The following is an 18,283-nucleotide window of genomic DNA, read 5'->3' on the forward strand; positions in this document are numbered from 1 at the left end:
TACCCTCATTAAGTATAGGAATAAAACTCTTCCCAGATGTGAGCATTTTGGGCTGCAAAAGGTGTGTGTGATACAAAGTTGTTTTTACAGAAGTTTGGAGAATTATAACTAAATGGTTTAGGATACAAGTTTATCTTATAGAAACTTCTACTGTTTATACCACATATACATGGATCCATGTCATAGTAAAATAAGTTTATTTAGATTAATACAACTGTAATCTAAAGCTATGCATAGTTCATAGATTTACGTATTTCCTATAGACTAAAATAATAAATTTATAATACAACATTTTGGGTGGGGAGAGGAAGTAAGTTCATCGAGAACAATAACTATCCTGCAAATTTCTGGTGAGGATTTTGAGGATCATTTACAGTTTCAAATCTACTTTTAATATGTATGTACTGTATTACCAGTGGGTGACTTGCATCTGCAATAACAGAAACTGGCCCTGGGAAAGTTCTTTTGCATCAATGGGCCTGGCAGCTCTACTGCAACTCATGAAATGTAAACTATTTAATTTATCATTTATTCTGCTCCCTCAACATATAATATGAAAGAGCAAAAATTAAACCACATACCCTGAAACTGTCAATTAAAATAAAGTATGTCTTTCTAGACTAATTTTCTTTCAAAAATAAGGGGAAAACTCCTAACTTTGACTTACTACCTCAGCTTCAAAGGAATAAGAAAACAGAAGATAAGTAAGAAATAATTCTATAGCTCCTACATATTAGATACATTTAACTTGTCTAACCAGTTACTCAACCACGACCAAATTTAGTTCGTCAGCACAGTACAAATAAGACACAATAGTTTCATTTTACATGCTGCCACGTACAGTATTATGCAACCAGCCAGTAAAACATTTCTGCAACAGGAAAACAAAGAAACATTTATTGGAGGAAAAAACCCACACCAGTGCAAAGCAACATGAGAACAATAAAAGAGGTATCTTTTTTCTCTGTTTCATCTTGTTGCTCAAGGCACTCACACATGAAGAAAAGCCGACCATGTATGTTTACCCCTTCTGTTGGAGAGATTATGCAAGAACCTTTCTAATCCAAAGTTTTACCTGTTGAAGCATTTCTTCTGTAGCATTCAGTTTCAACTGATGCCCCTCAAGACAGATTTCCAAGTCCCGGATTTTCTCTCCTTGAGCTTCCACCTGGTCTGTAAGAACACTCACCTGTAATTTGAGAAGAGGAGCACAATGCTACTGAACTGACTGTAAATAAGTTTCAATTACCATAGACAATTAACATCCAAATGCACATTTTAACAGCAAGTTCTCTTTTAAAGTCCTCAATGGTTTAATATTCTTCTGCACTGCAGCAACCTGCTCTATCAAGATAGCCATGTTTTCAGTCTTACCTATATTTTGCTTCAACCCCACCCTCTGCCCCCTCCTTCCCCTTCTGATTTTTTTTTTTAATATAAAAAAAAGAAAGAGTATTTCTAGAAGAAACGGAAGCCTACCTATAGGTAGCCTGAGTCCAGTAAACTCTGAAAAATTAGAAAGAACTAAACAAGAACATAGGATACTGAAAATATTTTAAGTGGGTTTGGAGCATGCATTGCCATTTCAGGTTCTGTTGACATTTCACTCTCTAAAATGGATAAACAATAAAACTGCTCATTCTGAAACCAACCAATTACTTCACTCCTTACAAGAACAGAGAAACAGCTTACCTATCAATAAAGCGTTCTGAAGTTATAAAGAATGCAATGAGTAAAAGGCATGTTTTAGCAGCGGCAAAGTTCTATTCCAAGAAAAATTCCCAGGCTTTGCAAGCCAAAACATGAAAGCAAAAGAAGTGAGATACAGACAATGAATCCCAGGAAAAGAAACAATACGCAATACTGGTAAAGTACTGTGGGAATGGTGGTACAGACCAGCGAGTCTGTAATAAGAAAAGCCCAGCAGCCTAACTCAAAGCTTGCAGAGCTGAAAAAAAAAAGTCAGTAGAAAATTAGAGAGATGTGGAAAAACCCCAGTGGTTGCTCCTACGTTAAGCAGCACATACGCTCTATATTATTTTTTTACTATTTATTTATATAAAAGGCTTTATTATACTAGAAAAAAAGTTCTCAAACAAAAATTAAATCCTGTGTGTTTAACTCCAGATTGAATCGAATGTCTTAACAAAAACTTATCTATGCTCTCACATCCATCCCTGTAACACCTTTATATTAAAAAAAAAAGGTACATTATGTGGAAGCGAGACCTTTAAGATGTACCTGCTATGCAGCATTTCTAAAATCCAATCAACAAACAATTGAGTTCACAGTAGGGAAGCTGCAAAGGGAGTGACCAAGTGATCTATATTTGTTTTACCTGCAAACATAATGACAAGAAGCAGGAACAAAGCAAAAGAAAAAAGAGGACTATATTTTTTTGCCTTTAAAGTAGTTGGCTGTATGGTAGCATACAGAGGAGTGCAAGATAAGAGAGGATATGAAGGCCTGGGTGGAGGTAGATGGCAGGGGAACACATCCAAGCTGGGGTGGGAGGGAACAACTCCCTGCAAGGAAGTCTGTTGCTTGTCTACTTTTTTGGTTTGCTCTAGTTAAACCACTGATGGCACACAAGAAAACCCCTATATGAGGTCAGAGAGGAAGAAGAAACAAACTGAAATCTCTCCTTCAGTCTGATACAGGTTCCAGAGAAAGAAAACAAGCTTTACTTAAAGTGTTGGGCTAGGTTCCAACTAGCATTGTAACCTGTAAGGAAAACTCCCTGTTAAATGTGATCTGCAAAGGAATTCAGTAAAACCTTAGCAGCTTTAGAAGCATGTGCTGGATGTTCCAGTAGTTAGGCTGAGAAGCACATTAGCCTCTTTGAGCTCATATTTTCCCCTCTGTTCAGGATGACATCTGCCAGACTCTTCAGGGAATCAGGAGGCTGCACACAGAACATAACCTCAGCATATGCTATGCTGGCAAGTACATCTTGCCTTAGCAATGTCACACTCACAAGAGTCATTCCACAGAGAATATGTTTTCTGTAAATACCTATTAAATGAGGCATATTGAACAGTAAGCTAAAAATCAAGTGGTGTGTTTCACACACCTTCATGGTGAAAACAGCCTTGAAACAAACCTACTATCTACAGTAGTATATTAGCTCCTATACACCAGCACTGAGCTGTAAGAAGTTATCCCAGATACTGTAGCATTTCTAGTCTCCACTGCAGACTGAACAGTGCTCCATTTCCCAACACTTTCTCATCCTTCATGGCAATGGTCACACCCAGGAGCCAGGTTTGCATCAGCAGGACACTGTAAGCTCAGCATGGGACTTGCTCATGTTCCATATATTCGGCTGCCTAGATAGAATATGCAGAACTGGTGTAAACCATGTTGTAAGCTCAGGTCCATCTTAGCACCTTTTTGTTATTGTTGATGGTTGATGTTCATCTACGAGACTGAGACTTTCATCTCTCTTACTTGCCTGGGGTTTTTGGAGTTCTACCGCAGTACTGTGCATGGGATAGCAAAATACATAAATATTGACTAAGCCTCTTTTATTTGTTGGGGGTGCAATGTGAGTAAAAGGTAAGAGAAAGACAACTTCTACATCTGATTTTACTACATTCCTTCTGAGAAAAATTCTTGTGAGGTCTCCAAACCATGTTGTAAAACATCCTCCTTTGCCAGTCTGGCTGACTGCATTCTATAGGTACCTCTTTGTGTGGATGAATAAATAGTTGCTAAAAACCAGCAGGACAAAGACAGGAAGAGTACATACTGAGCAGTAGCTTATAACAATCTTCAAGAACTTAAAAGTACCAGAGACAAGCAGTCCCATTACATGCACAAAAGCTGATAGACTTTGAACACCAAGATCCTGCCAAATCTGTATGATCCCATGAACACACATGGCCATAAAAAACCTGCTGTGTAGCATGAACCACATCCAAGACGCCAGTGGCTGCTATATGCAAAGAATACAGAGTATACACATGTATGATGAAAAAAGGAGGCCTTCAGGGACAAAGCCACAGGTGCATCAGTACAACCTCTGCTTCTGAGCAAACAGATGGGTTTGGCCTCCTAATTGCTACTGCAGTTATGAGTGTGTGCCCATGTTTGTGAGAACTGTGCAAAAGGTGAATGTACTGTGTGAAAATTTGTTTGCTATTATTAAGAGAATCAAGAGTTAAGTCAAGTTAATAACTACTTGATTAATAAAAGGCATTTTAATAAATATCAGTTGTGATGTTCCCCCTGACCTATTCCCTTTCAATTCCAATGTGAAGTTTATTTTTAATTTTTGATTTTTTCCCTATATTTATTCACAACTATTTGAGTTTAACAGTAATGAAAAAAAAAATCCAACCAAGCCTAACTTACGCCTCACAAACCATTTATTGTTTATTTAAACTTAACAGTAGTGAGAATTCTGCTCAGCAAATTACCACAAGCGAGAACAGAACGTACAGGATAAAACACGCTTACAGAAACTTGTAACTGAAAGTAGGGAGAACACCTACTCAGTATAGTTAAGTTTTATTTGATATAAATATATATGCTTATCATATGCTTTTATAAGTGTAAAGAGAAAGGATATGAAAAGACCATTTAAAGAATCTTCAGCTTCAGTTTTAAAAAGTATGTAATACAGGGTTGAACAACAGTGAAAATATCCAGAAAAAAAAAAATTAATTTAAAGTTACTCAACATAAGTTGTAAGTGCCTGGTCCTGCACATGTCTCAATCTGGGCAATCCCAAGCACAACTACAGGCTGGGTGGAAGATGGATGAAGAAGAGCCCTGGGGGTGCTGGTGGACAAGAAGCTCCATGTGACCCAGAAATGTGCGCCAGCAGCCCAGAAAGCCAACAGTATCCTGGGCTGCATCAAATCCAGTGTGACCAGCAGGTCAGGGGACCTGCCCCTCTACTCTGCTCTTGTGAGACCCCACATGGAGTATTGCATCCAGCTCTGGGATTCCCAGTATAAGACAGACATGGAGTTCTTGGAGTAAGTCCAGAGGAGTGCCACAGAAACAACCAGACAGCTGGAGCACCTCTCCTATTCAGACAGGCTGAGCTAGGTTTGTTCTGCCTGGAAAAGAGAAGGCTCCAGAGAGACCTTACTGCAGCCTTCCAGTACCTAAAGGAGCCTACAAGAAAGCTGGAGAGGTACTGTTTACAAGGGCACAGAGTTGACAGGACAAGGGGGAATGGCCTTAAGCTCAAGGAGCACAGATTTATATTCGATACACCACTGAGGGTGGTGAGGGCCTGGCACAGGCTGCCCAGAGAAGCTGTGTCTCTCCCATCCCTGGCAGTGTTTAAGACCAGGTTGGAGGGGGCTTTGGGCAACCTGGGTGTTTCTGCCCATGACAGGGGGGTTGGAACTGGATGGTCTTGGAGGTTCCTTCCAACCCAAACCATTCTATGATTCTGTTTTCTCCAGGAGGAAAACTTACATGGCATAGGTGATCTGTTTGTAAAATGTTTGGTAAACTGAGAAATGGGAACCTTGAAGAGCTTATGCATGCATTGTACTGCCAAATTTTCTGGTTCCCCTCTTTACGTTGCCCATGCTTCCTGATGACGTAAAGCAACTTTGGTATAGTACACAAGCAGGAAAAACACCAGATCTCCCTACCTGCCAGTCTTCCAATTAATTAAAAATGCTGGCATGCAGAACCTAGAAAATCAGCTGATAAACTCTAGCAAATCTATAATGAGAAACACTACCACAACATTGGCTTGGGACTTCACAGCATTATTTTAAGTTGGTTTATTTTGGTTTTTCTCCTTTGTCATTCTTCTCACTCTTACTGCTGCTAGTCCCCTCTCCTCTACCCAGTTACCCCACCATGAAACCCATTAGATGGATTATACAAATTAGAAATGAATTCCTGATTAAATGTTGGTTACATTTGTTGACCTGCTAACATTTGCTTAACAGAAAATACTCTCTCCCTTCAGCTTTTATACCCTGAATATCAACTACACAGACAATGTTCTCTTTAAGACATACCTGCAGTATGAGTGACTCTTTATCACCTTCTAATCGTGCCAGTCTTTCTTGATAGGTTTCATTATTAGATGAATGATGATTCACCTGTGACTGAGGGAAAAAGTAGAATTTTTACAGTTAATAGTAACATTTCAAGCAACAGTTAATAAAAGTTGATGTAAATTGAGTGATTGTATAATGCAACCCCCCCCAAAGTGTGTCTACAAATAAAACCTCTTTATTTCATATTCATAACACTTTTGTATGTACCTTTAAGATGGATTTTTGAAAACTTTCTCATTTTCAGCAATCAAGAATGGTATATGAAAGATTTTACATTTTCAAGCAAATTATCATTTAATTGAGAAATACCATCTTATCAAAACAAAACCCATTTAATTTAAAACATCTGGTCTCAACAGTCAAAGATACACCTCACTTAGGAGCATTCACTGCCAAAAGAAGAATATGGTATCTCTACTCAGAATATACTATGTTTTGAGCAGTTTATGGTAGGTACAACTAGAATTCAAGACCTCACAGAAATGGCTCTAAATACACACATATGAGTGCATTGCTTATACACAAACCTAAGTCTCAGGCAAATTAATAAGTGTTCCAGTGGCACCTGTACAGAGCTGGCCCACTGTATAAGTATACAATGGTCTTAAAGGAATGATGACTTCATTCCCTCTTCCCCTAATATCTTTCTGTCCATGTTTCCTAACATCTTAACGTATTTTGTTCAAGCCTTCTTTTATTAAGAAATAGCACCCATCCCCAAATCTCCCCACCACATTTATAAAACATGCATCTTCAGCTTAACTTAGGCTTTTTGTATTAAAAGCTAGTCAATCATTCAGTCCATATTGCCTCAAAGTTCATTCCTTGTTAACTTTTGTTAAAATAAGGACTCCTCATAAGTAAACAACATGCATTTCTGTATGTTCACCTACAGTTAGTCCTCTGACCTCAGCTATACATCCTCAGTCATATTGCCAGCTATTCTGCCTGTGTTGTTACTCCACACAGAGAGCAAAGTCTTACACTGTACTTCAGAAGACAGAAACTTTAGCCTTTATTGTTAAAACTCCATTAGATACCATGAAATGATTTTTCTCAAGAGAGAGTCCAGAGCTCCCCCCCAGTATGTCTCTCACTCACACACAGTGGGAGGGGAGACTTTCCTGCACTTAGAACATCAAATATCCAGGGAAGAACAGCACATTGCTAGGCATAAAAGGATTCTCTTAACAGCAAAACCTACTGATGAAGGCCATCTAGTTGGGTAGATTTTACACTCTTTCTCCTGCCATCATTTGCTATTTTTCTAGGCTAGATTTAAGAAATATACCTGTAGCCACTTGTGCAACCACTCCCCCCTCCCCCCCGCCTTACAAGCACAGTGATTTAAATTACTGTCAACACATTTTTACATAATCAATCTGTCATGAATGCAAAACAGAGCTCAACATTTTATATAATCAGGAATTAAGAATTAGTTCAACATCAAATCACAAATAAGATATTTTACTACACTCACGTTTACCATATGTATAGCCCCCAACGACGTCTGCTGCACTGAGTGACTGAGAAATATCCTCTCCTGGAAGTCCAATACTCAATACCCATGCAAAACCTAGTGAATCACACCCATGTGAACAGAAAAAGCTGAAGAAAAAAAAATAAGCCTACCAATAGGTCAGCCAGAGCATGCACAGATAAGTGCAGGAAAGTACAGTAGACAGAAAATGACCTGCTAAATAAAAAGTAGCTGATTGACACAGAGCAGTTGTTTAAGACTTGGGAAATCTTTGTGGCACGCATAAAGACAAGATAAAACAACGTAATTTGAACCGAGGCCATCTGTGGATGTTTGGAGTGCATTCTACAGTTGTGAAAGCCACTACAGAGAGGTAACTGAGCAAGTATACTTAGATATCACACGTATCAGCAGCAACTGAACACAGGACCTTTAATGCTAAAGTCCTAAGACTACTGACCACTCAATTGGGTGTTAAGAACTCACAAATGATTAACACTAGACTTGTGCAACCACTGGATCATGTGGTTGCACAAGTCTAGTGTTAATCATTTGTGAGTCCAATCACCTGAACTTTCCACAAAGATGTTATTTCAAAAGATGTAGCCTTAAAGACCAAAATCTTCACCTGGGCCCCAAGATTATAAGCTACATATGTTAATTCTATTTCTTGTAATGAAAGAATGAGGAAAATCGCATAAAGCATGTAAAAAATAACACACAATAACTAAGTAGAAAGGAAGATATACTAAGGCAAAGTGGTTGAAGCTACCTTGATGGTGGTACCACCACAGATGAAAGTCAAGTGTATACCACATATACTTTGCCCAAGGAAGCTGCAAAGCAATTTCTTGAACCACCTGTATTATAGTGTCTGTAGAGATTTTCTACATAGTTTAATACCTGTCGGACCGCATCAGATATTAACATAAAACGTTTCCTCAAACAATTCAAAATCAATGGTTTCTCTTGGTTCTAGAAAAAAACAAACCAAAACAAAAAGTCTTTTGCATTCTACCTCTTGCTTGAGGTTCTTCATCTTTAGTTTCCAAACCTCTCTCTAGAATACGATCTTTGCTCTAACTTGGATGCAATATTGGTAGCTGCTGGAAAATTGACTTACATGATCAAATCATCACGTAGATCTTTTCCAAGAAAAAGGCTTAAATATTCCTCCATAATATATGAAACAACAGGAAAATAAAAGTCAGACTTCATAGGTATGATTCAACAGCTTTAATTTAAAATGGAGATAATCAACAGAAGATAAAAGGGTATGGCAACAAGGGGAAGAAATGACTGACCAATTCAGATTTATTAATTTATAACAGCCTTCTCTGAGCCTGGAATGTTATGTTTCCTTGCATGGTATTTTAATGGGAAACAATTTGGAATGCAGCTTATTCTCAGAACAGAATGACAACTACTGTGTAGCTTCTGTACAGATGTTCGGTTCAGAAGCTTTGGTAACAGAACCACTAGCTGAATCTTGATAGGGTGTGAAAGCAAGCCCCTTAAAGCACATGTGTTAGATAATGAAATAATACAGGCTAGTTTACATTCTCCTCATATGTGCTGTTTCAGTTTCAGCTCACTGTCCAATGCGGGTAATTTTAAAACAAACAAACAAAAAAACCCAAACCCCAACTTCTAAAGTTGATCAGCCATCTGATATATACAAATTTGTCACTAAGACCATGGATCTCATATTGGGCTGTAGGGGAGTAGAGAAGAGCTGGGAAAAGAAACTTGGCAATTGGACCGGTGAGTCATAAGCTTTTTCAACAAGTCATCTGCCTCTCTTCGAAGACAGATTATGTCATAACCCTCTTCTCTTCTTATTCAGTCACATGAATCACCTTCAGTTCCACTGATAATTGAATAAGATGCCTGTGGCAACTATAGTACTTGCATTAATGGGGAAGATTAGGGACATGCTTGACATATTGTCTTTTGTTGCATATTAGAAGCTGAAGACAAGGACTGTAAGCCAGCAGAGTTCAACCAGTTTTCCCACAAACTACTGACGGCATGCAGACCGTAGTATTATGTTTCAACACAAGAAAATGGAGACTATGGACTTTTTCCAGCCTATTTGGAGATGATAGTATTTAGAAGAGTATTGACTTTCCATGTCTATTACTCTTTTGGATCAGCAGAACTGATGTTATGAGTCACAGTAGGTGCTACTGTGTTGTGATGACTGAGTAGCCTCCACAGTAAACATTTTTATTTTGGCATGGTTATAATACAAATTTAGTCTTTTGCCATGTTAGCACTACTTAAGTTACACACCCATCTGAATATATGTACATGCACTCAGTGTACTTGAGGAGAAGACTGGAACAAGATTTCTGGGTCTGTAATTCTTGCCTTTCATCTGAAGACAATAAAGCAACAATAGGAGTTTCTATTTGCCATTGATCCTTGTTGGTTAAGTGAAAGTGGCAGTCAGTTTAACTGAAAAAGCTAACAGCATGTAGTCTGAAATTAGGTAAAAAGAGAGAGGTAAATTTCTGTAGTCATTAACATAAAAGCATTTTGGCCACTTTTTTTCTTAATCTTGATATTTTTTTTCTAATAGTAGCGCTTATTTTCCAAGCATGGATTTAATTCCTCCACCTCTTGCTAGTACAGATTATGAATAGCATCTGGAAGAAAGGAAATAAAAGGTTAAGAATAACACATACCTATTTCAGGTCAGCCATTATCTCTGAAGGGCATGTAAGGTAAGTCTAGAGAAAGCTACAAGAGTCATCAGATGCCTCTGCTTCATGTGAAGGCACATCTCCTTCAAAATCTTGCCACTGTCCAAAGTTCTCCAGTGGCAAAAGATTTTCCACGTTGCTACACTCCACCTATCCACTGCAGTTCAATAGCTGAGTTAATCACAGTGTCCTTAGAGAAACCTTCTGTGCTGTCTGTAGTAAATATTAGCATTTATGTTTGCAATGCTTTTTTGGTGTTTATACCTATGTGCCTACATACCAAAATGGAGACTGTGCCATTTTTATTCAGAACGCTGTGTTCCAACTAAGGTCAGATGGAAAGATAAGAGTAAAGCAACAGGACAACAGCTGAAATTGTATGTGAACCCTCTAACCCAAATCCCATGGGAAAACCAAAGAAAATTTGCTAAAGATGAGACACTTCCAGCTTCAAGTAGCAGGGAGTGTCTCAGGTTCCACTGCTTGCAACAGAAATTTTTAACAGTGACAGATTTAAGTTTAGGCCCTGAAAAATAACACATCACTTATCTGCTTTATGAGAACTATAAAAAAAATTTCTATAACCTTCTAGAAACAGACAGCTGACAGACATGCCTCCCTCAATTCCTGTGACCTCCAAAGTGAGCTTTGTGTCTTCCTGGCAACGTATCCTTGAATATCTAACACAGCATGAAACCAAGGCAGTAGTACCTGCCTATGACAGGTATCATTCAGCTTCTCAGGCAGCAGAAGCTAACAGGAACAGTTCTGAAAGTACCACCAAGATACCACATGCTGAGAAGTACAGTATAGCTGTTCCCATTGCATAGTTTTCTCTTTCTGATGTTAGGTAAGCTAAGTTCTTTCTCTTGTGAAAAATACTAGTGCAGACTAATAGCTTTTGTTACTGGCAAAAGGCAGAAAAAAGTAAAAAGAAGGGGAAAAAAAAGTAAACAATGGAAAACACATAAACTGAGCTTCCTACAGGACTGAAACAAAGCTAACTTGGTTTTTAGCGCTCTCCTCTGGCTCTTACATTTTGCTGCCCACTCAGTTCATATCTGTGGCCATTCTTGGCACAGCACTTTTCACAGGTCATTTTAACATGAAGATAGTCCAATGGAAAGAGCTGAAGTGTGGAGACACCGTAGTTCTATTTGATCCAAGTATTGCTTTGTCCCTGCTGCTGTTGCACAATGCTGTTATATGCATTATGTTACCACACTAGTGCTTTAAACTGGCTCCTCTATTGTAAGCATCTGCAAATAGCATTTGTATCTGTCATTTTGCCTGCCTGGATCTTGTGATTTTTATATTTGTTTGCTGCTTTAAGCCAGTCCAAGCCACAGATACCATACATATCTAGCTTAGCCAACCAACAGCAACATCAAAACTGATGCCGTTCTCTGAAGTGATTTCTGCTAATCATGAAACCAAAGCCAGCTTTGGCATACTTCACCAGGGGTTTATGGAGGTCTGCTGCAGTTACTGTCTGCTAAATGCCATTTGTTACTCTGGAGAGTACTCATACTTTCATTATCAGCCAAAGAACAACAGTTAATGATTGCAGGGCCTGAAATCTCTACATGCTATCACTGAGAGTGCCAGACATATGATATTAGGATTCTTGAACATGAGAATTAAATAAGCAACTTAGACTGTTTAATTTTATTTTTTTTAAATCACTTGTCAAAGGAATTTGGGAGCAGACTACTTCTCCTGCGAACAACTCGAGATAATTTTCAGCTCTTTTCCCTTCTGCCACACGGGCTCTCTCAAGGAAAAGCAGCAGTATTGAAATTCTCCTTTATGTTCCCTACATGAAAGGACTTACATGCAACCATAGTAATAGCATGTAATTTCTGTAAAAGCCTGTGCTACAGTTGAACACAGTATCCTTTCACAGTTCTCCAAAATCATCCTAAAGACATCCTGTAACCCCTCCAAACTTGAGAGCATTTCAGTGCGAGACTCTTCACTGAAGCTATTTTCTGAGTGCTTTCTCACTATATTACTGTCCTCAACGTACCCTGAATGCCACACAACTGGATAACTGCACACCTTTGCCTTTTGTTAGCAAACCTATATTTTTAGAAATTCAATTTAAACCAGGAAGTGTGTGTTTATGTGTGTGTGGGGGGAAGGGTACGAGCGGTATTCAAAACTGCACTTAAATAAAAAATTAATATGTGATCTCAAAAACCCTGAAGTTATTTAGCTTTAACTGCAGTGAGCACAGGTTAAACTAATAGTATAATGTTACCGACTGCTACTTCCTGTTGTCTCTTCTCCTTCACTGTCCCACATACACCAGTTAATCCCCTCCCCATCCACGCTCCAGAAATGTGAAAGTCTCCAGAACCTGATGTAAATATTTTGGAAGTTAACTTCAAGATTCTCAGGCTTTTATTAAAGACTGATATATCACAAATATTTATACTAATTCAAGAAACTATCCAAATTAAAGTTCCTAATGATACTTCACAGAAGTATTTACCTACATACTATGTTTATAAGGCTAGTAAAAAAAATCCAGAGTGCATGTGCATATGTATACACGTGTGGTTTTTTTTCCAGTGCCATACAGAAGTACTAACACAAATGGTGTGTGTGGAATTTACAAGAGAATTATACACAGGCTAAGATATGTTTTAAAAGTATAACAAGAGTATGTGCTCCTTACATGACACACGATTAAATTAATATTGCAGTAAAAGACAACATATTGTGAAGGATCTATTCACATCCCATTCATGGATTTTTTCAACCGCTGACAACTAAATACTTGAAACCTAAAAAAATGTAAAAGCTCACAAAAAACCAAAGTGATTTTCCAAGGTGATGAGAGAACTGCACAAACTTAGTTTTTTTTCTGGTTTTGTCTTCCTATAAAAATCTCATGCAGTTAAATTCATGTTCAGGCAGTTCATCACAAAATTAGGATTTTCATAGCACTATTGTTCAAAAGTATATTTTATCAGAGTAACATGCACAGGAAAAAAGTACCACCATTTTAATCCAAAACAAAGGCTACTGCAAATAATTTTTCATTTTAAAGCTCAAAATGGTAAACAACATATTCTCCTTTTTTTGCCAAGCACTTCCATGCAGGATTTGCTTTGTTATAGTACGATCTCAGGAAAAGCACGAGCACTTGCTAGAATGTGTTGCCAGTTGTTAGAAGTTTGATTCCAGAGTTTCATTTTTAAAGACAAAGACAGCTGATTCTCTCCCCCCTCACTAAGCTGCCGCCTCCTCCATGAAGAAACGTCTTTAATTCGTTCCTCATGAAGAACCTACAATATTTTATGTCTGAGGCACTCGATAAGCTTTCTTTTGCAAAGCTGAGAAATCTAACTAAGATTTGCTAAAGCACATTTACAAAGAGAAAACAAAGCCCAGCAAATCACTTACCCTCTTTAGCCACGTGAAGTGCTTGTAAATATCAATCTCACCATCCATGCTTTGGGCCCATCTCAGCAGTCACATTCCCAGGGTTAAAAGAAACTTTTGGAAGCAAGCGCGCTGCTTTGTTCTACAGGATAGAGCTGCAACTTCTTCCCCTTTCAACCCTCAACTAAAATCTTGAATGCGTGTTCACATTTTAAGCTAAATCTCCTGCCTCTGTCCCACAGTCTTATCCCAAATGCTTCTCACAGATGTATATATAACATACAACTGTATAAACTTCAGACTCTCCCCCAAACATCTGTTTTTTTTAAACAGCAGATTGGTTAGCAACAAGAACAATGCAACTCTAAAAACGTCAAAAATATAACTTGCTAAGTGATCTTTAAAAAAAGGATCTTTCAAGACGAGTATAAATCTGCAGAAACTGTTCCCTTTTAGTGTTGAATAACAAGCTAAAAATTATTAGGCTGTCACTGAGAAACTATTTTCAAGTAATGCCTTCTCTGGCTTTCTGTTTCAAGAGTGACTGGAACTCATTACCAAAGACCCCCTATTTCCTGTCTCTGTTTTACTCCCTGTTTATCGTAACACTACTCAGCCTTCTCAGTTTATTTCAGGCTCAGACTAAACCTAAAAATAAGTTCTGCTCTTTGAATTACTTGCATGTCCTCTCAAAAGACATTATAAAAGAGGAGGAATTCAAGGACGATCCTGTGGGGAAGTTAATTAGCCCATAAATACTGCTATTGCCAAAGAGGCAATTTTCCATCTTAACAGATGATGATGATGATACCAGTCTAAGATTTTTGCCTGCCTCTGCTGAAGCTGCAGCCTCATAGCATGGCAACATTTCAAACTTGCAACATCAAGATAAATACATATGCAAAGCAATGCTCTGGCAAGAAGGGAAGTTTAAAAGTGCTGCCTGTTACTGCGGTGTCCTCTAGTGCCTCCACGCAGTAGTTATCATTACGTTCTAATTTTTCCCAATAAGCTCCAGTTTCCAATGTTGTATCTCCCGTTAGTAAATGTGGCTTTGACCTTAAACAGTGCCACTGATTGTTCCACACACAAGGACAAGTGCTTGGGCAATGTCAGTAAGATCAAAATGCAGCAGCCCTCTAGGATTTTTGTGATAATCTCAGATCATTTGCTTACCACCCCATTTTCTTCAGTTTCTACACCCAAACACATTTCTATATTTAAAGTGACGTAAAACAGCAGTGTGAAAAATCCAGTGACAAAGTTGTCCATCCTATTAATGCAGTATACAAAGAATTCAGAGTCTGCAGCTGTGTAATGCCCTGAAAAGCAGTTCTTACAGTGACCTGTTTCAGCCATCTACGTGCATTCCAAAGTGTGCCAGTCACGAACGAGTTTCTGCAAAGGACGTGGGACTTTATTACTTCAACAATTCTTGATCCTTTGCACCTGAGAGACCTCTTTTTAGAATTCTCCATGAAACAAAGTAAGAGGGAAGGATATAAACCTAGACTGCCAGCTTTCTTCATGTATTTGATGCTTGAAGTCATGTGACAAGAAAAAATATGAATGGTTTTTAAAAGTTAGTGCTCTAAGTCTTCTAAAGGTGCTAAAATACCTAAAATCACCAGTAAATGTGTCAAGATAAAAGAAATGTCAGTTTTCAAAAGCAAACCATGCCACAAAACAGATCTGAAGAGGATTCTGAGTGCTCTGTTCACAGAGCATACTTATTCTACGCAAGTTGTAGAGGTTTTTATGCTATCTCAGACAGCAGCTATTTTTTGATTAGCTCACATCATCTGCCAAAAGCCTTAATACATTGTCAATAGTCCATTTAAAAAAAAAATCCCACCACCACATCATAGAAATGAAGATGCACTTAACATAGTACTCTATTACTGACAGGCTGTCAGGGCTGACAACTTTAAGACTGACATTAAAACATGAACTCCCTACAGCCTGAGGCATTCACCCCCCAAAAGAACCCCAAACAACCCTACTTATCTAATTATGTAGAACAGCAAATAGATCAAACTTAAAGGTAAAGTGTTGCATATCCCATAGCACCACCATTACGGAGCCTGAAGTTCTACATTTCATCCATTTCAAATCATAGGCTCTAAGACTCTGCTTTCAGGCTTATTTAGGGGGAAACATACCTCTCAGATCATTCCACCACACATCTTCTCATAATGATTTTGCTTTTCAATTTAAAATACTACAGGAAAACTTCATTAGTGCCTCAGTGTAGCCATCCGCAGCTAGGTGAGTATCCATTTCTCCTCTTGAAAGTATTTAAAATGACAAACATACCTTATTTCTGCCTTGTCATTTGTCCTGGATTTCATGCAAAGGCCTCTTGGTTCTGTTAGAGTCATTCTTCCTGATTAAAAGGTAAACGCGTCTGAATTTTCTGCATCTTATCAGCCACAAATGTTGACAACATACATTCCAGACAGTCACATGTTCACTTTTAGCCTGTCACCTGCAAGCTGAACTTTACATCCTGCTTGAGCTTTGGCCTGAAAAAGTTTCAGGCACCAACGAAATGCAAATCAATCACCCCAGATTTGCTTAGAGTATTTCTCCATTTCACTGGAAAAGCAGGTTAGTTTCTCTGGGCAGTGTGGAAATAAGGAAAATATGTTGCAATCTGGGGATTGCTTCATCAGGTTTCCACTGTATTTTTTTTTCTTATTTTTATGAATTCCATGTCTGTGTGTAGTTCTCCACTGAGCACTTGCTTCTAGGTCAATGAAGAATTAAACCAAATGAAAACAAACCCAACAAAAATCCCCTACTATCACTGCAGTACCACCACCCTAAAGTGCTACCCTGTGGATTGAGAATGATCTAACTGCTATTCCATTCTCCCACCAAATTGTGTATTCTCTCCAGTGCAGGCTCCAAAAATGAATAAGAAGAATAAGAACACACAGAACAGCAATATAAATGAAGATTAGGGTGCTAAAATGTTTAGAATTAGTGAAGTTGATATACTCTATAAACTGCACGAAAACCTATCAGGATTTCTTTTCCAGTTCTGTAATTCCAGTCAAAACTGCAGACTACTGCCAGAGTTAATAGAAATAAAAACTCCATTTGCAGAACAAAGGTGATAGCCACATGATTTTAGGCTGCTACACATCCCATAAAAACCACCAAACTAGGCAACCCTTTACTTACTTAGAATGTCAAGTATTTCCAAAAAGATTTTAAATCTGTTTCAAATAGTAAAACAGACATGCTGTAACAGACTTGAAACTGAAGGAAACAGAAGGATTTAAACAATACGTTACACTTCTCATGTCCCTCCATTCCAGACCTATGAAGAAGCAAGTAAACATTCACAAATCCTCTTACAGCTGTGGAGGGAAGGGCAATCTGACTGCCTGGTGTTTTCCTTCTTCTACCAACAATGGAGCTGAGGAAATGGAGCGTTGTTTGTTTTTCCACCACTGTCCCTCTTTCTCCCAGCTAAAGCCCTATGAATATCATAAAATCACATTTTTAACCTTATTTTAGCAATTTTACTTTTTAACCAGATAAATTTGTGCTAAACCACATCTTTTATGATCATTTAGAGTAGCACAAATGCAAACTGTCAATAGCATTATTTTAGTGGCACTGCAACTGGAAGGTTAGAGGGCAAGGGAATAGGAAACAGTAAAAGTTCTTCAGCCTCCATCAGGTCCAGGTTCTTGGAGCATTGAACCTCTCTGCCCTTTCAGCAGTAAGGTTTTGAGCATTTTGACTTCAAAACCCATCAGCCTCTGGCCTTTCAGGCCAAGAACTTAAAATACCAAATACACATCTTCCCAGCCTCCTCAGGAGACTACAGCTGAGTATGGACATGCAACAAACATTTACTCGTTCCCAAACATTGCATCAACTTTCCTTTACATCCGTTACTCTATGCTGGTCACAATTCTAGTGTTTGGGATGCTCTGGAAACAAATGGATTAGGACCAGATTTTAAAAGGGAAACATTCCTCAGGATGCCAGTTCCCACACCTTTCATTCTCATGCTGCAGAAAAACATGAGAGCTTCAGAGTGAAGAAAGAGAATATGACAGTATGCCTGCATAGAAGTACTTGTTTAAAAAGAAATGTTGGCCATTTGTGTAAAAGACAATGGAGGAAGAAATCATTTTTACATAGTGAGGAACAGCTTCAGAAATCTAGATGAAGCATTTCCAGCAGGATAATTTGTCTTAATCACCACTAACTGATAACTCCTGAGTGACAGAAAAAGATGAAACTATTGGAAAATAATAAAAGGACAAAAACTACTGCATTCTGTATCTGAGCACATTAGCTTTACTAGAGATATTAAAACCCAACCAAACAAAAAACCCCAAGCATCCTGGGAAACAAACTACAAATAATGTTATGTAGCAACATGAACTAATAATCCTTTCCCAGCATAAAATGCACTCAACCCAAATGGCTTAATTCTTTGATTAAAATCTGTATTTCAGAAATAATCAGACTTAGATGGCCATTAGTTCCAAGCCGGCATGGTTAACCCTCACCCTTATGGCATATTTGCGGGGGGTAGGGGGTGGGGAGGGGGGTGTGGGAGGAGGGAGGTAATACTTCAAACAGGTGCTGACATCCTTGGAGTCATTCCCATCTGCAGGCTGTATGATATCATGTAT

The 18,283-nt window shown here is 38.4% G+C and overlaps 1 protein-coding gene across 1 annotated transcript in view; it reads right to left on the reverse strand.

Moving 5' to 3' along the window:
• Positions 1-18,283, reverse strand: part of PPFIBP2 (PPFIA binding protein 2) — a gene marked incomplete at both ends in the record, with an annotated part of 84,530 nt that overhangs the window by 41,284 nt on the left and 24,963 nt on the right. The window contains 2 exon segments of the mRNA XM_084263037.1: positions 1,076-1,189; positions 5,997-6,086. Coding sequence (XP_084119163.1) covers positions 1,076-1,189; positions 5,997-6,086 — 204 coding nt within the window.

This window comes from Gallinula chloropus, assembly GCF_964237585.1.
Source record: "Gallinula chloropus genome assembly, chromosome: 4".
Taxonomy (NCBI): Eukaryota; Metazoa; Chordata; class Aves; order Gruiformes; family Rallidae; genus Gallinula; species Gallinula chloropus.